Source organism: Eucalyptus grandis, chromosome 3, assembly GCF_016545825.1.
Source record: "Eucalyptus grandis isolate ANBG69807.140 chromosome 3, ASM1654582v1, whole genome shotgun sequence".
Classification (NCBI taxonomy): Eukaryota; Viridiplantae; Streptophyta; class Magnoliopsida; order Myrtales; family Myrtaceae; genus Eucalyptus; species Eucalyptus grandis.
Genome location: NC_052614.1, coordinates 50,838,930 through 50,863,470, shown reverse-complemented (window position 1 = coordinate 50,863,470; position 24,541 = coordinate 50,838,930). Strand labels below are relative to the sequence as shown.

At 40.0% G+C, this 24,541-nt stretch overlaps 2 protein-coding genes across 2 annotated transcripts; both read left to right on the top strand.

Annotated features, from left to right (window-relative positions):
* The first annotated feature begins 19,431 nt into the window (after positions 1 to 19,431).
* Positions 19,432 to 19,962, top strand: LOC120291937 (TMV resistance protein N-like). The gene has a single exon (XM_039309751.1). The coding sequence runs from the start codon at positions 19,432 to 19,434 to the stop codon at positions 19,960 to 19,962; it is 531 nt and encodes a 176-aa protein (XP_039165685.1).
* Positions 19,963 to 20,678: 716 nt separating this feature from the next.
* Positions 20,679 to 24,249, top strand: LOC104439844 (disease resistance protein RPV1). Its single transcript, XM_018871121.2, has 3 exons — positions 20,679 to 21,940; positions 22,226 to 22,507; positions 22,582 to 24,249. Exons 1-3 carry the CDS (start codon positions 20,927 to 20,929, stop codon positions 24,247 to 24,249), a joined length of 2,964 nt encoding a protein of 987 aa, XP_018726666.2. The 5' UTR covers positions 20,679 to 20,926.
* The last annotated feature ends 292 nt before the right edge of the window (positions 24,250 to 24,541 follow it).

Below are 24,541 nucleotides of genomic sequence, written 5' to 3'. Positions count from 1 at the left end.
ACAGGATGGGATCTCAGTTTCCCTCCAGATCGTACTCAGGATCCTCTTCTGGATCATCTCCTTCTTCAAAATCTTTCTCCTCATCAGGTTTCACATCAGGGTTCTCCTCCTCAAGCTCCTCATCAGAGTCCTGAAATTGTTATACAATAACCATTGAGACTACGTTTCAACGAGTTCTACCCCCTAAGACTTGATTAGTAAACAAATACGCTAACCGAGCTGCCTATGCACGCACAGGTCAGAGGACTTACCTTGGCTTTAGATTCCACAAGCATATTAGCACAGTTCAATAGGCACCCAAGCAATCACATCATAGTTCGATATCTCGATCAATCGACCTAGTCAATTACATGTCATTACAATCAATACTATATATTCCCCACTCCACGATGGAACATCTAGGCGTTGAGCCTACGTGCGTTCTCCAGGATGACATACCCAGTCTCTGAGCCCACGTACATTTTCCAAGGCGACCTATTCGCCAAAATGATATACTTAAACATTGGGCCCACATGCATTCTTTAAGGCACTAGTTCGCCAAGGTGATGTATCAAGTCACCGAGCCCACGTGCCCTTTAAGATGACATAATGAATTAGCGAGCCCACGTGCATTCTCCAAGGCAATGCATCAAGTTACCGAGCCCACGTGTCTCTTCAAGATGCCAAATGTACTCATTGATACCACGTGCATTCTCCGAGGTAATGCATCAAATTACCAAGCCCACATGTTTCTTTCAAGATGTCATACTTAATCACCGAGCCCACGTGCATTCTCCTAGGTAATAGACCAATTCACCGAGCCCATGTGCCTTCTCCGAGGTGATGTATAACCTACCATTGATCCACTATACACCAAATGCCCATTCTCCTAAATGACGTACTTAGTCATCGAGCCGGCAACCACCACACACATAATCACTCTTATTTCCACCATTTCCCACTATGATCGGTATCCTACCACCACGATTTTGGCACTAACAACTGATACCCGATTATTCATCAATCAATTACTAAAATCAACACAATTTAGGAATAGTCCCTAAAAATCCACAATTAAATTAATTCAGTACAACGTAGAACTCAATTAAATAAAGGGACTGCACCACGACAATCATCATAAAATTTTGGTTGTCGGCTATCCCAACCTTATTTTCGAAAAATAAATAAATAATTAAATTAATTTCGAAAATTAATAATTAAATACTAAAAATCCAATTTAGGCCCGTAATGCCTAATTGAAGCCCGAGACGGGTCGGGAAAAATCCCGAGATGCATTCAATAAATAATAGTACGTTTGTACTTGCTAATTGCACAATTCAATTGTCTAACATGCATCACAATTATCTAATAATCATTAATCTACTTTAATCTAACCACCTAATTGCACTTAATTAAATCTAACTAACCCTTAAGCATAATTATCAAATTAAGAGAGCATCAGTGAGTAAAACTCACTTGTGCAAAGCAAAGGCCGGAACACCGCGACGGCGGCCGAAATCCAAATTTTCGGTGGCGTCGGCGGACACTCGGGCCGGGCCTACAAGTCTCGCAAGCCCACAGAAATTATGGGCTTAGACTTGGGCTTGGGCCTGCTTCTTGGGCTGGGCCGGCCGCGGGCTTCAAAGGGCTGGGCCGAAAACTGAAGATGGACTGCACTTGTGGACTTGGGCTTCAAATGGGCTGAACCAAGGATAATCAGTGGGCTGCTGACTGGCTTTGTTGGGCCCGAAAGATATTTGCTGGGCTGACTTTGCTCGGGCCGTTGGGCCGAACAAGAAGCAGCAAAGGCTGCTGTTGGGCCTCGAGAATTGAAGACCAACTTCGCTGGAGAAGACCACGCGTGGGAGGAGCGGGCGAGCTGGCCGTTTGCTGGCGTCGAGCTGAGGGTCTTCGGGGCAGAGAGGGCTCGGTGGACGCGTGGGGCTTCGCTCGGTGGAAGGAGACGTGGTTTTGTTGACCTTGGAGAGGCGAGCTGATGGAGAAGCGGACGAGTGGCAGCAAGCGGCTGGGCTTCGGTCAAACGAGAGCTTCGTGCGGGGGCGTGGGCTTGGCAGGCGTGCGCACGTGCTGGCGGTGATGCAGAGTTCGGTTGCTGAAGAATTTCGGTGGTGAAGACAGCGTTGAATTTTGCTGGTTGAATGGTGAAGGTGGACGTGGCAGCTCGGTCGGTCGAAGATGGGCAGCTTCGGTTGTTGATCAAGCAAGGGAAGGACACGGGGAGTGGAGCAAATAATCTCGCTGGGGCTGTCTCGGTCAACCTTGGAGGGGAGAAATGCTGGATGTTGACTAGAACGTTGCCGCACGGCATGGAAGAGAAGTAGCGAACTTCAAATGGAGAGGCTTGCTCGTAGGATGGATAAAAGGAAAATGAAATGCCAAAAGCGTGAAAGGGGGAGGTCGGCTATGAGACGTGCAAAGAAAGCCAAGGAGGAGGGGCCAAGGTCAAGCATGTTATCCATCTAATTGAAGGCTTGGTCCCTCCTTTTGCTTGCACAAATATCCCAATGTCCCCCCCCCCATTTACTTTCTAGCTCAACAATACCACAATTGATCCAATTTGATACCAAAATTTTGCTGCTCTTGCCTAATTTCGAATTTCCCAATTTTAGGATTAATTTCTTCACTCAATTTCCCAAATTGAGGTCCAATTTCGATGAAAAATCCCGAACAATTTTTCTGTAAATCCCGACACTCAAAGACTCAGCTTGGAAGTCCAAACTTAATTTAATTTGGCCTATATGAATTTCCGCTATTTTTCCGCAACGTCCGAATCAACTTTCCGTAAAATCTCGGAATCTCCGAAAATCTTCGGAGGATGAGTCGACGTTCCTAAAATAGATCGTGACATGAAAAGATTTTCAATTTCTAAAATTGGACTTGAATTCACGGTTAATTTCCATTCGACGCGTTTTTAGCGTAACCTAGGTTATTGGGTAACTTTTACAATTTTTGTGCAAATGACTCGTGATCAATTTTCTTCGAGCCACAATGAACCCACTCGACACATTGGCGACTCTCGGTTGTCGTAAAGATATCAAAGATGCAAATATGGACACAGGGTACCAAAACAATAAAAAAATCAGTCTAGTGTTGGCCGATGAAAATTTTCCAATTTAGTGGTTTCACCAACGATTAGCCACACATCTCAGTCAAACTGACCTATCTATGATCTCGAATCGATTTATATTTGTGCCATAATGACCTTTAAAGATGAACACGGTCGAGAAGCCGATTCCTGGTTGAATTCTCAAGTCTATTTGCCTTAAAATTCTTAATGACTTTCCCTGATAATCTAGTTATCTCAAGAGTGATCAGTTCTGAGAACAGCCCTATAGACACGTCAATGAAATGTCCGATTTATTCAGTAGAAGACATGATTTAAAATTTGGAATGTCACAACTCAAATGTCAAATCAAGCTAACGTGATATCACACAATTTTTATAGACCAAAAATTGACCTAAAATCAAATGTTAGAATTGGACAAGGAATTCCACTAGATTGGTTCTCTACTCAACTAAATTTATTGTCAATGGAAGGGGTCGCTAATTATTCTATGTAAGAGTTGGTAACTCAAAGAAAAAGAAAATGTCTCATGAAGTGTCATAACTTTTGTAAGATAGTTATTTAGTTCCAAAACCTTTCAAGCAATCACTTGAGTTTCACAAAGGATGGAAAAACAATTAGTTATGTAACTTCGGCAATATATTCCGGTGATTTTTTTTTTTTATGTGGCTTTTTTTATATTAAATTTTAATGTTCGAGATGGCATTTTTCAAAAATATGAAGTCCAACATGGACGATTCTTCATTTTCCTCATCATCTTCAACTTCTTCGTTCATCTTCTTCAATTATTTTCTTTCCCACCGTCCCTTTCGAAGGCGATCAACAACACCAAAACAAAATTGAAAAAAGAAAAGGTTGAAGCGCCATCTCCTCCCAAGTAGTCGTTCCCAAAGTTGAAAGCAATTCTTTTGAGACACCAACCTCCCCATTTGTGGCGGCAGGATGTAAAGGGATTCTTCTGTCCCTTCCCGTCAAGAGTTATAGGTGTAAAGGCCGACCTGCCTTCAGAATCTCCCTCGCTGTCTCAACATCACCTCTAGCTGAAGCAATGTGCAAGGGATTGAACCTGTTTGTGGGGGTGAGCATAATTGAGATTAGACTGGTCCAACATCTAATCTATGAATCAACTTGCATAGTGTTAGTCTCCAATTTTTTGGATCAGGGGTCTCATTGAGCCTAGGACTGAGGACTAGACTAACTTATGGGTTTGGTCCAGTTCCTAAGTCAATTGGGGACCTATTGATTTTTTATTTTCATTTTTGTATTTCTTTGAAAAGACAAATGTACTCTTTGAAAATATATATCCATTAACAATGCAATATTGAACAACCAAATTGCAAACATTGGTACAAATCAAACAAATATTTAAGATAAGGTAACAACACAAATCTCGAATTGCCAAAAATAACAAATCATAGAAGACGAACATGTGAAATAAAATTAGACAATAAAAAAGGTTCAAAATACGTAATATAAATCATGAATTGTACAACTTCATATCTTATTCATTATTTAAAGTGTAACTTCAAATTATTAACCCTAAAACAAAGCAAACAACAAACATAATTAATACTTAACAATAGTTTTAAATTGAAATTCTTGTTAGTGAAATTGATAAGAAATCTCACTACTTATATCATCTGTGAGAGTTGAATTAAGAACCCATAATGCCACACTGTTAGATCCGCATATTTGTCATCTTTGTTTCGAGCATGAGAAGGGAGGTTATGATATTACAAATTTTGATGGAGACCCTAATCACAAGCTCTGTTTTGTTATTATTTTTTTTTTCAAATGGTAAGAAGTTCGTTAAAGTTAATGGTATTTATGTTGAATTATCAAATATTAACAAAAAAAAGAAACTATTATTGTGATTGTTGACGGAGATGCAAAATAAATGTAGCCATTAAAGTTAAGATTCTTGGTCTCTATTTCTCACAAAATTAAGTGTCAAGGTACTTGCCTTTGAGATGCAAATGTTGACTATGAACGAAGGTCAGTCTAAATTGTTGAGATTCTAGAGTCTCCATTGCTGATGATCGACACGGCGAAGTATAAACAAGTAGGGAGAGTCGTTGCTAAAGGAAGAGAGACAAAGAGATCAAGCCGCTAAGAGGTCAAGAAGAATACGAGATTGAGGGAGGGAGCGAGGTGAGATTCAAAAGAGGGAGATGTAAGGGGCAAAAGCAGAGGAGGGGCTAGGCACTTTAGGTTATATACATAGTACTTGAAATAAAAAATAATAGAGTTGGTCCAACTCCAATCAACCTTAAAGCCTTAGTACCTAAGATCAACTTGTACAGTATAGGTTTCAAAGATCCTAGGGCCAAGGACCGACTCAATTTCCCTCCTATATTGACCATAAATTGGTGCTCACCTCTTCTTTGAGGAATCCCATGACCGAAGAACCTACGTGGGTTGCTTTCGTGGAGTCCTCAGGCGGCTTCATTTACTGAGGGAAACCCACACTTCTTTTTCCTCTTCTATGTGGCTACTCTAGGCTAAAAAGCAAGCCTTGGGCATTTATGTTCCTTTCCTCTCTTTTTTTTTAATCATTTCTAATTACTCCTGGGCCTCACATGTCACGTCTCGAACCCCGAGCGCGTGCCCATCCCTCTTTGGTCGATAAAATTTTGCGACTTCCCAGGACTAGTCGCTAACCCTTTTTGTTTTATTGCACATGCGGAAGCGGATTATAAATCCCCTAACAATAATCATCTCGGGATAGAAAAATAGGATACGAATTCACAAAAAAAAAAAAATGCTTTTATATTTACACTAAGTCATGTACAAGAGTCTATGGTTAAAAGACTACAAAAGACTGGCCTTCCAAAAAGAAGCGGTCCTAATTGACCTACGCTTCCGATCACCTCCTCTTAGCTCCAGGTCCTCCACTCAGCGACCTTGAAAATGTTGTCCCACAATGAGGTGAGATATAATCTCAGCGAGTCTAAGCTCTAAACCCCAATTATGAGGGAAATACGCCCAGAAGTGTCATAATTACACAATCACACAATCAATGAGACTTACCTCGTCTCAAATCCACCCTGCAAGTCAGTACAATTTATAACTTAGACAGCATGAAAACATGAGCAACAAGTAAGCTCCAACAACTGGAACACCATACTCAGTTAATCATGCGTTCCTAGATTTGATCTCGGCATATAGCACGGCCTACTCTCTCTTCGGCAGTCTCCTGGCATTGCTAGGCATTGTCTCACCCCATTGAGCATAGCATGTCTCTTTATCAGACGGCTTTCCCAAAAGAGCATAGGGTCCAGAGTCCCGAATAGGGATAACGTCCAGCTCAATAGTCCGGGACGATTTCTCTTAACCAACGCACGATCACTCAAATATGGCTCAGGGCACCGTGCATTGCACTCAAATGCTTCAATTAAAATGGTGAGCCTGGCCTTTTTCTTCGTATTAGAAATTCACATGAAATTACTCGTGTGTAGGTACAAGGTCAACTTGACTTAGAAAAATTGATATTCTTCCTTTTTGAAATCCCACTATTTTGTATAGTACTAAAAACTATTTTCGGTGTCAAAACCCGACACCCAGGATTTTCTGAATAAATATGGAAAATTCACAATTTTTGGAATTGAATACCAAAAATCCAATCAACACTCAATTTGCATAATTTAACACTCAATTGCAAAATTTAACCGCACCATTGCAATCGCATGAAATTCCGGTCACCGGCAATCCCGGCCTAATTTCCGAAAAAATAATTAATAATTAATTAATTTCGAAAATTAATAGAATAGATCAATTCAATTTCTAAAAATACTAACCTAGGCCAAAGTCATTAAATTAATTACCAATATGGACCCGGAAAATTCCCGAACCCTTCTAGATAAACAGTACAATATATTTAGACCTTAGCTAAACCATGCTAACCACCTAACATGCTCAATTAAATAATTACATTTCTAATTTAATCTAACTAACCACCTAATTCATAATAAAATAAATCTAAACACCCCTTAAACGTCATTAACCTACTAAGCAGAGTTTAGAGTATAAACTCACCGGTTTATTGCGGAAACCGGTTCATCACGACAACAGCGTGACGGCAGCCAAACTTGGGCTCGCGATGACACCCACGGGCTTGGACCAAGCCTGAAATCGGCCAACAAATCTCAGCCCAAATCTGAGATGTGCTTTTAACTTGGGTTGGACTTCAAATCTAACTGAAGGTGGGCTGGCTGCGGTACTGGGCTGCCGAATTGGGCCTACTGTGGCTGGGCTTCAAGGGCTGAAGATTACATTCACATGGCTGGCCTGACTTCTTTGCTGGGCTAAAGACACGGCCCAAAAGAGCTGCTATCACGTGGGCTGAATGAGGGCCCAACCGTGGGCTGACTTTGCTGGAATTCACAGCAGCTGGAGAAGCCCACGTGCTGAAGGTCCACTGGAATGAAGATACGCAGGAGATGAAGAACCGTGGAGATGGCCGACCAAAGATGGTGCAGGCGCGTTGCTTTGTTGGAGGAGACTCGGACGTAAGGCGGGGCGTTGCGGACGAAACAAAGACTTGAGAAACGTGGGCTTCGCCGGCTTCGATCTTCGTGGGCTTCAACTCGGTGGAGGCTATTGACCGAGGAGGGCTGGGTTGTGGACGAGCGGCGCACGAAGACACGGCAGGGGCTGGGTTGATTTCGGTGGAAGATGGATGTTTGGTGGAATTCGAGGAAGCCTTCGTCGGTGGAGCAACGGACAGCAGCAGCTTCAACGCTGCGTGGAGAGATGCACGAAGAAGAGTCACGTTGGGGAGGAGTTCGCTGAGATGCTAGCGCGAGTGAATCGAGCGAGAGAGAGATGATGTCGTTTATAGAAAAGAGGGAGATCGGCAGGGGATAAGGGTAGAAAAATTAAGAGAAAGGTCCAATTTTCATATATGCTTGTCCCCCCAATTGTCTTCATACTTATCCACTTGTCCAATAATACTTTCCAACAAGTATAAATCCAAAATAAATCCATTTTGATGCAAATAATGCACCCCTCATCCTAAGTTCTGAATTTAGCTCGAATTAAACTTCAATTTTCCAAATTCGACGTCCAATTTTGATGAAGAAAAATCCCATATAATTTTATGTAATTCTCTGACATTCAAAGGCTCGGCTTGGAAGTCCAAATTTCTTTAATTTGGCCTGTACGAATTTCCGCAAATTTTCCACAACGTCCGTATCAATTTTCCGCAAAAATCCCAGAATCTCTGAAAATTCTTCGGAGGATGAGTCGACGTTCCTCAAATAGCTTGTGACACCGCAAAAATTTCAATTTCTGAAATCGGGTTCAAATTCGCGGTTAAATTCAATCTGTCACGCTTTTAGCGTGACTTAGTCTATCGGGTAGCTTTTAGGAATTTTTAGTACAATTGACCCATGATCGATTTATCTCGAGTCACAATGTACATCTTCGACACATTGGCGACTCTCAATTGTCATGAAAATCTCTAGGTTTCAAATATGAACACAGGGTACCCAAAACGATAGAAAATCAATTTAATGCCGATCGATGAGAATTTTGCAATTAGGTGGAATCACCCACATTTTGATCACTCATCTCAATCGAATCGACCTATCTCTGATCTCTGATCGATTTTTAATTGTGTCGTAATGACCCTTGCAAATTAGCACGGTCGAGCAGTCGATTCCTAATCAAATTCTCAAGTCTTTTGCATTAAAATCCCTTAATGACTTTCCCAGATAGTCTAGTTATCTCATAAGTGATCGGCTCAGAGAATAGCATTATAGATGCGTCGATGAAATCAGATTTGAAAAATCAGGATGTCGTATCACGATGCTTTCTTTGTCCAGGTACAGTTCCTAGTGACATAGTCAAACTTGGACGAGAAGTAATTGGTGCATATCTCGTGCTGAATTTTGGACATTTATCCAATCGGATCAAATTTCGTGAACGACTCAAATTCGAGATATAATTTTAATAATATTAAAATATCCAATAATGTTCCTAGTTTGCATATTATCCTCCTATCGTTTGGCAATACTCATGTAAATGATTGTTTTCTTTAATACTGTTACATAAGCTTTTTACTACAAGATAATGATATCATTTGCAATTCAGTCATGTCTAAGGCTAGATGGTCACAAGAACTTTCTAGTGTAGCTGAAAGAGCTTTTTGCACCGTGTTACGACCTAGTCCTTGAAATAGAGGAAAATAGGTTTATGGGTATTACCTAAAAGGCGGATCTTCGACCTATGATTTAGACGTGGGCTCTCATAAGCGTAAACCTTGCGTGACGTTAGATGTTCAAATTGACATTATGAGAATTTTCTAAGGAGTTACCACTAGTCTATTAGGATTAGCTAGAAATTAAGTGAGGCATGAAAGTGTTCCACACTTCCTACGTAGCCATAGAATCTAGGGTTAGAGATTTGATTACAGTAATTAATTAATTAGTGCATTTTCGGTACTTAATCTTGTTCATTTTAGAAAGATTTTTTTGAGGTAGTTTGAATTGATTTTAAATATATAAATTAATATATGAGGTAATCATGCATGTGTGCAATTATTAAAGTAACAATCAGCAACTAAGGAAAGCATACAAAAAATTGCAAGAATCTAACATTACTAAATAGAGTGCATGTCATCTCTAATTAAGCTGAAGGCAGGCCATAGTCAACACATTGAAAGTGTACGATTATATAATAATCGAAATGGAAATGCGCAAACAACAACCTATCATTTGTCTCTAAAAATAATCAAATCGTGAAGCCCTAAGATCTTGTTTAATTTTAAGTACATTTTTATCATGGATTTTCACTTCTTTTTTTTTTTTTTGCTTTTTATACTAAGCTAATTCTAAGCTAAAACTAACATGAAAAATCTAATAAAGTTGGTTTAAATTTAATTTTGAATTTTTTTCAAAATTTTTTGAATTTTCTGAATTTTTTAATTTTTTTAATTAATAATCCGAAAATATGGGATGAACTTGACTCACGGTTTAGGCTAAAGGGCGCAAGTAATCTTAACCTGAAGCCCACTCCGATTCTACCCTTTCTAAGCCCAATTCGGAAAAACTCCCAAGAAAGCCCACTCTTCCACTAAAGCTACACCAAGCCCATGCTAAAGCCCTCTTTGCTTTAATGACTACTCCAGCCCAAGGTTCGCTAAGCCGAAGTGAGCCTAAAGTGCATTATGCCTAAATAAGCCCACCAAAAACACTACTCTTGGAGTAAAAACGAAGCCCAAATTCACCCAAACTAACACTTCAAGCCCAAAGTCCACTATATTCCCTCACCGATTTTTCAATCCCACGACTTGCCTTCTTCCAGCACGCTCAGAACCCAAAATTCCAGACCAGAACACCACCTTTCACAGTCGGCTACACACCTTCATTCCCCGGACCTCCACCGCCGTTGGGCACCACACACTCGGCCATCATTACCGGTCACCACCACAAGATCTTTACTCACGGAAACGCCGCCATTAGCCTGTACCTTGAGCCACCAACGTCTCCAAACATTACGATCACAACTCCAAGAATATTTACAAGGACAATGTCAAAGCAACAAGCAAAGGCAACTGAAAATTTTAAGAGATTCCGACTCGATGGAAACGAAAGTTTTGACTGAATGCACCCTCAATAATCAGGAACAATTTTTCACTGAACAGAGCAAATTCGAATGCCCCTTAAAACAAGTCGGAATCTGAGACTATATCGGACGGACTTTGTTCAGGCATTTTGTCGAACGGGTAGAGTGCACTACTGAAACGTGGGGGGTTTCCGCTCAACCGGGACTCGAACGTGCAGCGGAAATCTCGACGCACGACGGACGAGGATTATGGAAACAAACTGCAAGGTCACGATGGCCGGAGTTCGCACGAGCCGAATGGCCGCGAGCGCCAGCCCAACGTCGCCCAGAACAGGGCAAAACAGAGGACTCGCAGTAAAGAGAAAAGCAGGGGCGGTCGAGGCAGAGACCCTACCCAGCTCGGCGGCAGCCAATGGAGGGGGAGCCTGACATATCGGACCATGCCCGATCCTCTGACACACCTCCGACCCTAGATCCTCGGGCAATCGACACAACTCCAAACGAATCAAAAAGAAACACACCGAGACCTACCGTGGGGAGAGGCACGCGTTCGGCGAGAGTCGGCAGCGGAGATCTAGACACGGTGGCTATCAGAGGAGGCCCTTCACTCGCGGCCTCGCTGTTCCCTCTCTGCTTCTCGCTCTCTCTCACTCTCTATCTCTGTTCTCACTCTCTCCGTTGCTCTCCCCGTCTCCAGCCTCCCTCGAAGAACTCGAGAACACAGTCACCTCTCTCTCCTGCTCAATCTCACTCTCTTCCAGTTGGATCTCTCTGCCGATTTCTAGCTGAAGAACCCCCAAAAAAAAAACCAGAGAGAAGGCAGGTCTCACTTTTTCGTTTGCCTTTTCTTAATAATACTAATTAAATTTGATAATAATAATTTTTTTGAAAAATTTAATAATTAATAATAGTAATGCAAATGTTCCTAATATTTATATGTCATGCATTTTAATGAAAATTATTTACTTTACTTCACTTCATTTCACTTCACTTTACTTAGGACTATATGATCAGGTCATTAAAAAAATAGGCAAAATCTAGGTGTCGACACATCTTTTTTAACAAAGATTCTAACAATTATTGCCTAAAAATTTCGATCAGAGGTTTTGTGATTGATGATGTGAATGCATGGACTTCAGTTTTGATAACGGTTACTTCCTATGCAATGGGGTTTGGATTTCAAAAGCCCCATGGTACCTACTCCCTTTGGCGAGGGCATGGACAGGAATTGCCATTACCGGGGTAAACTTCCTTTGTTGTTTTTCTCCTCTATGACGCAAATTTCCTTACTGGTCCTATACGGGTTGTCTTTTCCATTTGCAGCAGATGTTAGATTGACTCGCTGGACAACTCTGTTTATCCCTTCTTTTTCCCTCCCATTGTTAGAGAAGAGAATGTTTTCATATGAAAAGAACTTGACTTTGTGATTGCGTGAGAAATACTCATGTGGCACAGGAGAAATCATCCACGATTATAAGGAAAAATTCAGAACCATCATGATGTGTTGTGTGATAAGGTCCCTAAACATCAACATGAATTGAGGGAAAAAAGACTTTTTGCACGAGAATAGCTATTTGGAAAAGGTGCACAGCTTGCTTTGCCAAAGGGCAAATAAGGCAAAAAGCAGCGTGATCCAATCTTTGATGATTAATGAAATTTTTATCATTGATAGCAATATCACACAATGATTGATTATTCAATTCAATACAGGATAATTTGGAATCACTAGGAAAACTAATCCAAAAATATAGCTTTTGTGAGATACTACTACACAAGCCAATCAGTTTGTCAATTGAAAGAATCTAAAAAAAATAATTATCAAAATTGAATAGAACAAGACAAGATTTTTCTCACAAACTCTAGAAATTGATATAAGATTGAAATGAAAATCTAGAACGTAAAGTATGTTCCGGAGTGTGATGAGGGGCTAAGATTCATTGTGCTTGTATTGTGACGTATGTGACATTTCTATTTGGAAGTTGAACTGAGATAGGAAATGTTAATCTTTTTTTTTTTGAAAATAAACTTTTTTCGCAAACAATGTAGTCATTAGCACTCGAATCAATTATCCATGCGTCCTTGGAAATTGAATTCTTCAAGCAATATGAAGGACCTATAAAACTCTCGGCTTTATCAGAAGCATCCAATTTCATCAAGGCCACCAAAAGTATTTGATATTGATCACTAATTGCTTGATTAAATTTGTCAACATGTTGACTTGTGACTTGAAAAATTATTGAAAAATCCTTCTTCTTCTTCTTCTTCTTTCCATTTTTATTTCGGTTTATCATGCAATTTCTAACAATTATCAATTGTATGATGTTGACATTTTGTAATAATCACAATATAATTTACATTTCCCTTTAAAATTCTTCCTAATGTGCTTTGATGACATGGGAAAGATGACTTGTTGGATGGTTTAAAAATGGGAGCCATTGTGGCTTCATATGAGCCGTCGGATCCAAATGATGGGAAAAAGCCTCCTGAGCCGTCTGATCCTGCTAAGAAGAGCCCTTGTGAGCCGTTGAATCTAATTAGTGGATAGGGCACGCCCATGAGCCATTGGATCACACGATGACATCCGGACCGTTCATCCCTCTCTTGAAGTTTTTAGGGTCTTCTCCAGAAATCCTGGTTGCCCCCTCGCCTCTTTCTTTGCCCTTTAGTCACAGCTAGGGGTGAGCGGTTCCCGATTCCTTATAGGTTCCGCTTGGAACTGGAACCAGGAACTCCGGAACCTACCCCCGTCACAGGTTTCGGGGTCGGTTCCAGGTTCCAACAGTTCCAACGGTTCTTTTTTTTTTTTTTTTTCATTTTTAGTTTAAAAAAAATGGAAGACTCATGAAAGACTCATCAACAAGAATAGGAACTGCCGAATTACTAACATGAAAATTTATTGAACAGAGGATAAGTCATGTGGAAATAGCGTGTTGATTAATCAGAACAAGTTTAGTACAATGTGTGAGAGGTTATACACCAGAAAAGAGCTCATATGAACAGAGGAATAGCCTTCTCAACATTTATATGATTACACATCATCCATCCTTGTCGAGCTTCAATATAAGACACGGCTGCACATGATTTAATAATGCTTTTTGTATATCTTGTGGATATTATCTCTTCGCAGGTGTCATTTCCTGAAAATGGGCAGTAAACAAGATTGTTCTCCTTTCATGGGAAGATCAATCAATATATTTGTATACATAAGGCTGACAATTCATGATTAGTCAACACATGAGCTATCATTTGGTGTAGTCTGGTGATGGCAGCTAATGAACATGCAATCCTCTTTACCAAAAAGAGCACAACGAATGACGAAGATAGAACAAGAAACATACCCAGATAACAGAAAAAACCAGTCTCTCCACATCTGCCCGAAGTGAACATATATTTGCAACATAAATTCACATGTTAAGTTTGATATAGGCAGGACCATGGATTAACCACAATCGGTCTTTTCTCTGATGTCAAAGAGACAATTTTACAGCTCTAAATGTCATATTACCTTATGTCAAAGCTTTGGAAGCTTGTCAATGCGACGCTCAACAAGGTAAACAGAAGTGCCCCTTTGCGCAGCCTCATCATCGAGTGGTGTGGAAGGGAGCAAAAAGTTTGTCACATCAGCAATATCTAGGTGACTAACATTAAAGAAATATTCCTGGCTAAATCTTCAAAAACCAAAAATTCAAATTGTTGAAATTGTGGGCCCTTGAACTCTTTACTCCTTAGTATGTGAATGCCAGGGTACCTTGGTGCGGAACAAAATTGACTTGGACCCCATCAACATGGAGTCAAATCGAACCATGCTCGAAAAATTGATAGCCTAGATAAAGCTTGTAAATCAAGTTACTGAGAGTTTGTCAGCAATTTTAGAGACAAAGAATCATCAAATTCAAAAATTTGAGGGGAAAATATGTGCAGAAACAAAAGGCACAGGAATTATCTCTACCCGGCTCAAGGAAGGACCAAAAGAGGAAATTAGGAAGGACAAAAGCAGCTAGAAGTAACTTGGCCCAAGAAAGCCTCGCTCACTAGAATCAACAAAATATTTCTGCCAGACAATGCCACGGCAAGAAGGTAATGCTAAAGGACTCGGTAAAAAGAAAGGCATCCTTGTCAAGGCAGGACCACCTCAGAAGATGGTGGCACTTACTACAAAGTGAAGGACAAAATTGATAAATACTCCTTGAATATGCTTGATAACAAACAAGGTGTACCGGAGAAGTTATTATCATAACATATACCCACATGATAAGTAGAAGTTTCATAAGCAGCTAGTCAAGATTAAAGAAAATAAAAATCCACGAAGGATTGGGAAGAAATGAACCAACCGGATGAGGTTCCGTATCCATTAATTTAAGTATTCGACATGACATTAACTTCAACTTCTGTTTACCCGAATACATGCCATGAACTTTCCTATGCAAATGACTCTATAAAAACCATTATGGCAGGATTAATTTGAAGTCACAACCATGTTAAATCTAAATATGAAGCCCCGGGAAGCCCAACTCTAAGGATACGAACTCCAACTTCAAAATTTCCATTGGAAAGGGCTGTACAAAGTGCGGGGCATCATCAATATCCTTGCATCCTACCCAAAGCGAAGCATACATTAAACATTAAAGAGTAGAATACTGCCAACTAAGTAAGGGAGTTGCTTGTTGAGCTTAATCTTCTCTTGATACTCCTTTATATTCTCCTTATACGACTCCAACTCCAGATTCGTCCTCTGCAGCTCCTCCTGCCATCACAAAACAGAAAAACAAACGAAATCCCATCAAAACCCCCATCGATGCACGAACCTCAAATTAAGATTCAAAAGAAACCCTCGCGCACGAGCTGAAGCACAAAAGCCCCCAAGGACAAGTAAACCCTCGCCACGAGCCCTGGCAAATCCAACCGAAGCCATCAACGTCCAGAGAGAGGGATAGACCTTGAGGATGCGAATCTCGTTGTCGAGGAGGCGAAAGTCAGCCCAAGCTTCAAAGCCCTACGCTTTCGAATCGAGCAAAGAGAATATAACACAAATGCTCAAGAGCTAAAAAAGAACGATGCAGAGAGAGAGAGAGAGAGAGAGAGAGAGAGAGCTTACGGTCTCTGCCGCCGCGAATGCTGCCTCTAGTGGGATGATACATGGTTTCGGTGAGGTCCTCCGAGCCAATGAAGATGGGGATGCAGTTGTCTTCTTCGCCGGCTTCTCGTAGACGAGCTTTACTCGGAGATGTAGGTCTTGCCAGAGAGGAACTCGTCGAGGGACTTGAGGCCCGACTCCGTGTGGAGATTCGTTGAGGAACTCATCGAGGGCAAGCACTGAGCACAGTGAGCAACGTCGGGCAGAGACAGAGAGGAAGTGTGAAGTGAAAGCGAGAACCGAGACTAGGGTAAATTAATTTAGGGCTTAACCTAACCGGTTCCAGTTCTTTCGGTTCCTATTCCTATAGGAACCGGAATCGCCGGTTCCCAGAAAAGGGGAACCGGGAACCGGAACCGGTCTCTTAAGAATCGGGAACTGAACCGGAACCTCCGGTTCGGTTCTCCGGTTCCCGGTTCTACCCGAGAACTACGCTCACCCCTAGTCACGGCCTCTCTCTATGAGGTGTTCGGTGAGCTGCGAATATGACCCCATCTTCGACCTTGGGGTAATTAGAAGTGGCAGGGCGTTGGCTCTCCTCCTAAATGGTGAGCTGATAAATCCAACAAAGCGTTGGCATAGTTTGCACGGTTAAGATTTGAGACCGAAATGATAGTTTCTCTCAATTGCTTCTAACTTATTCCATAAGGTTGAGAGCTTGTTGTAGACCATGGCTATAGTCTTATTGCCCTGTTTCAGATCTGAAAGTTGTTGGGTTAGTATCTTAACCCGATCTAGTTTTCCATACATATATTTGATATTCTCCCACATCTTTCACGAGTCCTCTGTCGGGAGTAGTCTAGCCACACCTTTGGGGTTGATGCAATTTCTTATCCATGTTTGGACAAGTTGGTTGTATTTTGTCCATAGTCGCGCTAGACGCTCATCAAACGGAATTGGTATCGTTTCATCAATAAATAGTCTTTGTCCTTGGTGACAACACTCATCGAAACTACTGCAACTAGGTTGAATAGTTGGCCGGATCGAACAATTTTTGGGTTGATGAGTCGCAACTCCAATCCTTCAGTCGTTGACATGTAAAGTGGATTGTCGGTCTCTAGGCGATCGTTGGTGGCAACGATCTAGTACCATAGAAACCCAAGATGGGGAACTAGGTAGGGATTCAATCCCTGACCCGAAGTACTTAGTTTGGGAGTATGACGTTCATGAAAGAAATTTGGCCCGATGGCTAAGCTTGCCTTGAACATGGTCAGTGGACCTCCACTGGATCCACAAGGTTGAGCCGAGGTTGAGCCTATTCTTCGCAGCTTTGATTTATTGGCCATGGGCTTGTTCGTATGGGCGCATAGAACCATGGGTCAGGTGCCATCTAAACAGGTAGCCACCGAATGGATTGGCCCACAACGAGCTAGCCTGCAATGGGTTGCCTGAAGTGGGTTGGCTTGTGATCGGCTGTCCCTAGTTAGGCTAGGCCTGGATTCCTTCTTCTTGATTCACAATCTCAGCAGGTGGATCCAAGGTAGGTTCTTGGACTAGTACATCTTGCTGCACAATTGACTCCTTTGGAGTTTGCTCTTCAGAAGTTGACAAATGCTCTCTAGGCATGGTGTTGGTAAAGAAAAATTGGGTTTTTTGGGTTTCTTTTTAAGGATATTTAGATACTTATTCCTACATTGGAGTGTTAATCTTGTTTTGCAAGTTAGTGTTCCTACAACAACGAAGGTGCAATACTATTCAGAGGACAATCAAGAAAAAGTGCGAAAGCTCGGCCAAGAACATTAGCTGTGATACCATATCACAAATTGGAATGGAAGCGACAAGAAGAAGATAAATATCGTGGAGGAAAATTGTGTACTTTGTACTTCATTGATTTTATTCTTGATTATACAAGAGGATCACTATTTAAAATAGAAAATGGTTAATACCTTAAAAAACCCAAAACTGGTACACTTGTAACAAATTTACCCCAAACTATTTTTTTGACCACAAAAAACCCTAAACTGGTATACTTTTGACAAATTTACTCCAAACTGGTATACTTTTGACAAATTTACCCTCTGTTAGTTTTCGTTAAATTTTATTCTCAAATTATTAAGTTAAATGACACGTGACAATTGACCGGTATACTAATTTAGGATTTTACGCTCCGTTCGTCACAGTTTACAATTTTTGTAATTTTTTTGTGGTATCAATTCAATTTAGCATAGGGTATATTTGTCACAAATTTACTATTTGGGGGGTTTTTTGCAGTCGAATAAATTAGTTTTGGGTAAATTTGTCATAAATGTACCAGTTTAGGGTTTTTTTTTTTATAATCAGTCGGGGTAAATTTGTCACAAGTATACCAATTTGGGATTTTTCATGGTCAAAAAAATAGTTTTGGGTAAATTTGTCACAAGTGTACCGGTTTTGGGTTTTTCAAGGTATTAACCCTATAGAAAATGATCAATAAAAGTGAAACACTATATTTTTTCTAATATAGGTGTATCAAATCTAATCCTAGATTGATTTAGCCTATCAATTACAACCTCGAATCTATCAACTATAATCACGTCAAATCTCCAATATCTCGAGCATATCTTCCAACGCGGACTACGTTCAGCCCTACGTCTCCTCCTATACACCATCAGTCTCTATTGATTCGTTGAAAAGGCATTGACAGAGTGATTAATTAATTATATTAATCTAAATAAATAAACATTTTTTATTGTCGTCGAGTGTTGCAGTGCCACTTTTTGTCTCCCACTAAGTGGAAAGTTGGGAAAAGTATGGGGGCGGAAAGTCGGTAAATTTTCCAAAGCAAAAGAAAGCATGATCACATTGCTTTTGAGCACTTTCTTGTCTTCTAAAGAGAATTTCCCTTTGTTGTTCAAAGAAAAGAAAAGAGAATTTTCCTTTTATATATATATAAAATAAGTTGAAGCGACGGCACTGCCATCACCAACTTTCCCATTGGTACTTGGTTTGAAGTTGGATTTTCAGTTTCGTCTCTGGCGTGTTTTAGCATTACGACACATAGTACATTTTGTAAGAGCAGCAATACGTCTTGATCCATGCCGATATGATAGTTGCTCAAAAGGTTCACTTAATATCTCTTAATTTTTTTTCCAATCAGCTAAATATCATATGACTTTTTAATCAATTGATCACTTGAATACTATAACTTTTTAATAACGTTCAACACAAGTGCTATGTCACATAAGATTTTCAAGACTTGGGTGAAAGTTTAAAAATTCTTTTGGCATTTAAGTAAATAATAAAAAGTCATGGCACTAAAGTGAATATATATTTTTAAGTTATTATACTTAAGTGATCGGAAAAAAATTATAGCATTTAAGCGAGTATCGTATGAGAGTTATGACACTTGTGATATCCTTATCCCGTTAAGAATAAGTCCCACGTATGTAATAATGAGGATAATACTCCCTAGTTTATAGGACCAATACTTATAGGCTAAAGCAATAATGACCAATCGTAAGAAAACCTTAATGTGAACCTTAATATGAACGGAAGTACCGTCGCTTCACCGTAAAAAATAGGGAATGTCCCCACCATTTCCAAGTTCCCTATTCTTTTCCCACGAAATGGCCGAATCACTAATGAGATTTCCCACCACTCCCGCTCGTCCATAAATCCTCCAAAATCACATCTTTTAGATACAACTCTTATACCTCTCTCCTCTATCAGTATACTTCAGCTTCTGAATATGGAGAGCAAGGAGTCATTGATTGGAACTACTCTGCCGATGGCTGTTAGAGACAACATCCAGTCGTCTCTAGGGGCTGAATTCGAGGTGTTCTTAAATTTTAGAGGGCCTGACACTCGTCTGAATTTTGCCGATTGCCTCTATCACTCTATGGACGGAGCTGGGATTCGCGTTTTCAGAGACAATGAAGAGATTAGAAAAGGCGAAGAAATCAATGACAAACTGGAGCTCACAATCAAGAGCTCCGCAATCTGTATGCCCATCTTTTCTAGAAATTATGCATCGAGTGCATGGTGCCTTCGTGAGCTTGCATACATGATGGATTGCTCAAGAAACAGAGTTGGCAAAGCAATGATCTTGCCGATTTTCTTTGATGTGGATCCTGAAGATGTCAAGCTCAAAACTAGATTATACCAAGACGCTTTGCAGAGGCATGAGGAGAAGTTTGGCTACGATGAAGTGCAGCGATGGAAGGAGGCTATGAGGGAGGTCGCTCAAATCAAAGGATGGGATCTCAAATATAAAGGGTAAGGTTTTAGCTTTTCTTTCTTTCTTTTTGATCTAGATACTTGATATATATAATATACATGATAAAAATACTCTCATCCTTGCATCAAAAGTTTGAACTGGCTATTGCCCTCTCTTCCATTGACTTATTTATGGCTCAATTCACACCTACTACACATTCACTCAATTAGATAATCACTCAATTTGTTTCAAAACTAGATCAATTCTCTACTAAGACATGACAAATCCAATTTAAATTCCTTATTAGATTTGCATCTTTTGGCTACAATAAAAATATCTTTGCTTCAATTCTAAATCAATTTTATGTAGTCTAATATAGGTAACAATTGTTCTAGCTATCTCTATTTTAATCCATGCAAAACCAGAAAACAGAGAGCACGCACTACATGTGTACAATAAAAAACGAATAAACCAATGCTATGCATGTGTTTGGAGAGAGAAAATCCTAAGATTTCGATTATTAAAGTTACGAATGTGGGAGTATCTTTATATGATATAAGATGTCATTCTTATATTAACGATTTACAGCTTTGACCATTGAATATAATATACAAAAGCAATTCATTTTAAGTAAATTTATATGGATTTTGATTTTTTTTTAGATAAAAAAGAATTAGAGCTTGAAACTCTGTATGAGATTTCTTTTCATATAATAGAAATCAATATTTTCTCGGAATTTTTTTCCTATATATCTGCAGAGTATATATACAAAACTTTTCGGAAGCGGGGCAGTCGCCCCCGCTTGGCCCCCCCTTCCTCCGTGGGTGGCTGTGTTTAATTATGATATTCCTGAACTTGATAGGTTAATATTCTATCTGCAGTACTTTTTACTAGACTCTGTGTCAAATTTGACAGCCAAGGTGAACTCATTAGATCAATCGTGGCTGAAGTTTGGATCAAGCTGAATAAAAGAGACAAAAATTTGCCCGATCATGTAGTTGGAATTCAGGATTGTGTTGAAGACGTCATGCACTTGTTAGATGAAGGTTTTCCTGATGTACGTTATCTAGTAATCCATGGTATGGGAGGCATCGGTAAAACAACCCTTGCAAAAGTTGTCTTTAACCAAATTTCTAGTCGGTTTCATGGATGTAGCTTTCTTTCTAATGTCCGAGAAGCTTCAAAAGGCGGCAACATTGTTCAATTGCAAAGGCAATTATTGTCAGAAATTCTTAACTTCAAACTAGTGGAGATTTCTGATTCTGATGTAGGGATTAACCAAATTAAAAGGAGATTCCGTGACAAGAAAGTCCTCATTGTCCTTGATGACCTGAATACATGGGACCAATTTGCAAAACTTGCAGAAAAGCGTGATTGGTTTGGTCAAGGGAGCAGAATTATTATTACGACGAGGGACACAAACTTTTTGCCAATCGAAGAGGAGAACCAAGAAAATAGTGTCCCATTGCATTCCGAAGAGTTTAAAGTATATCAAATGAGAGAATTGCACCGTTGCCATGCTCAACATCTTTTTTGTAGGCATGCTTTCAGAATGGATTCACCTCCACATGATTATGCTGATATTTCTTGCGATATCATTTGCAAAGCTAGTGGACTTCCTTTGGCTCTCGAGGTTATCGGTTCCTCTCTTTATTGCAAAAGTGAACGATTTTGGATAGACACATTAAAGAAATTAAATTTAGTTCCCAAGCAAGATGTCCTTGACAAATTAAAGATTAGTTTTGAAATGCTTGAGGATGCACAAAGAGAAATTTTTCTTGATATTGCATGTTACTTTATTGGTGAAGAAAGAACTCATCTACATTATATGTGGAAAGCATTGGATTTTTTCCCAAGAAGCGATGTCATTGTTCTTACCCGTATGTCTTTGATAAAGATTGTCAATGATAGATTGTTGATGCATGATCTCCTCAGAGATCTTGGAAGAGAAATTGTTCGACTGGAAGACCCCAAATTTCCTAAGAACCGTAGCAGACTATGGTGTCCTAAGGTTGCGTTGGATGTAGTGCAGACTAGAAAGGTAAATTTTATTCATAAATATTATTTTCTCAACCAAGAGAACATCAGCTTGAAGTCTAGAGTATATGCCTGGATGTGTTCTTCTTTGTGTCTTGCGTATTGCACAAAACTAAATTTATTTAATTTGAGTGAAATGAAGGTAAAATCACGATTTACATCTAGCAAAAGATGATAATAGCTTAAATTTACAATTTGAAAGTAGAATCAATCATGATGGTTTGGTGGAATGCAATCTATCTTTTTTTTCACCATAGAAAGTTGGGCATATGCCTTTTCATGTTGCCAGGGAACAGAGAACATCATAGCCCTCAAACTAATCAGACTTTCCAAAGAGCACGACTTTACAAGTGATGAGTTTTCAAGGCTCCCTAGCTTAAGGTTCTTGGAATTAGAGGGGGGAAACTTGGTTGCAGACTTCAAAAATCTTCTCTCGAGTCTAAGATGGCTCTCTTGGCACCGTTGCCCTTCAAAGTTGCAGGCGGTCAATCTATATATATGGAACTTAACAGTGCTTAAGCTTTTGGACAGCAACATTCCAGAGAATTGGAATGGATGGGGCTCATTCTTGGTATGGTTTTGTAATACATGTACCTTTGTTGCAATTCGCCTTGCATACTTTTCTAATTCTAATTTGTTTCCTAGGTGAATCATGACTTGAAAGTAATACATCTCATGAGATGTCATCTCTCAAGAACTCCTGACTTCTCAACATGCTTGAATTTGAAGATACTAGTTCTTGATGGACATTGTCCAAAGTCAGTACAAATTGGTAGCTCTATCAGTAAGCTAGAGAGACTAAAGCACTTGGAAATAATTGCAGCCCAAGTTCAGCTACCAAGGCTGTCAACAGGCTTCCATTTTGACTTGTTCACAGTGCCTCCTGCAATATGTGATCTAAAATACCTGTCAAGTCTAAAGCTAGAGGGGCAGTGTATGCGGGAGCTTCATCCATCTATTGGAGAGATGGCGTGCTTGACATGCTTGTCTTTAAGGGGTTGTCATCGACTTAGAAAGCTTCCAGAATCCATTGGGAAATTGAGATCATTGCTCCTTTTGAATTTGCTCTACACAAGAATCAAAGAATTACCTGATTCTATTGGAGAACTCAAAAGGTTGGAGGAAATGAATCTAGGATTCACTCAAATAAGGGAGCTACCAAGCACCATTGGAGGACTAAAATCATTGCTTGCCTTAAACTTGCAGCGTACAAAGATTACAGAACTGCCTCCTTCTATTGGATATCTTATAAGGCTTGAATGCTTATTAATGGCTGGGAGTAAGATAAAAGAGTTACCGAAGGCCATAGGGATGTTGGAGAATCTTAAAGTGTTGGAATCCCGCAATTGTAAAAATCTGGATGGGGAAATCCCAAGCGAGATTGGACGATTATCCTCTTTGGAGGTGCTAGACGTATCAGGTAGCAAGGTAAGCAGGGTGCCAACCACCATTAATCAGCTGGCTCGTCTTCAAGAACTTCGTTTTGGAGATTGTCATAAGCTTGAAAGGTTGCCGCAACTTCCTACAAGCCTAAAAGTTCTCTGTTTCGGAGCGGGGACTGCGCTTGGCTCCCCTGGACAAACTTTATCCAAGGGGATAGGGAAGTCAGCAAAGCTGGAGGATTGGAATATCACATGGCCCCCTCAGCTTTGGGCACTTAGCATATATTGTGATGATCCTCGATCTCTCAAAAGGCTTCCTTCTAGTCTCTCTCTTCTGGAATTAAGAGATGTCCAGTCACCGATAAAACAGCCATTCTTTTCCAACTTGAGATATTTGAAACATTTGTCCAGGTTAACACTCTTTAGATGTTGGTTGAAAGAGATCGAGTTTGATCAGTTAGAGAATCTCCATTGTTTGAGTGTGGCTGAATCTGAATCTCTGGTGAGGCTATCAGGTCTATCAAACTTAGGAAAGCTCGAAGAGCTAACAGTGAGGAGTTGCTCACAGCTAATCGAGATTCAAGATATAGAAGAATTGCAATCGTTGAAGGAATTATTAATTAGGAAATGCAGCTCCATAAAAAGGTTACCTAGTCTATCAAAACTATATAAGTTGCGGACGCTGCACCTCTTTAACTGTGAATCACTGCAATATTTGCCTGATGTATCAAATGCATGTCATCCCTCTGTTCATGGATGCCCAATGTTAGGCGAGTCTAGTGACGACGGATGCGAATTACGTGTGCGGTTTACTCAGTCAATCAAACCTAAGGAACAGAAGGAATTGAAACAATTGGCAGCATCATCATTACTTTCGGCACCGCGGCTCCATCGAAAAGGTCTATTGATCTATCAAAATCTTGAGGTGTAAGTCAAAGGTTGCGTGAGAGTGTGCACCTTCTCTCTATGGATATAATATAGCTAAATCTAATGTAACATTCTCTCTCAAAGTTGGTTGTATTATTATTGTCTCTCTTTTATTGTGCAATATATATGGTCTAGCAAGTGAGTTTGATTAATGTCTAGCTTTTCAAGTTCCATTTTAAGTTTGAATTGGGATCGTCATAAATAGCAGAAAAGCACGAAAGCTCTTTTTCTATGATTCACTTGCCTATCGACGGAGACGTTTACTAATTTAACGTTAAAAATAATATAATCCTATG

Coding starts and splice junctions, on each gene's coding strand:
- LOC120291937 (XM_039309751.1), top strand. CDS start 19,432: ATGGAGAGCAAGGAGTCATTGATTGGAACTACTCTGCCGATGGCTGTT.
- LOC104439844 (XM_018871121.2), top strand. CDS start 20,927: ATGCACTTGTTAGATGAAGGTTTTCCTGATGTACGTTATCTAGTAATC. Junction 21,941..22,225: donor ATGTAGTGCAGACTAGAAAG/GTAAATTTTATT, acceptor TCATGTTGCCAG/GGAACAGAGAACATCATAGC. Junction 22,508..22,581: donor ATGGATGGGGCTCATTCTTG/GTATGGTTTTGT, acceptor TTTGTTTCCTAG/GTGAATCATGACTTGAAAGT.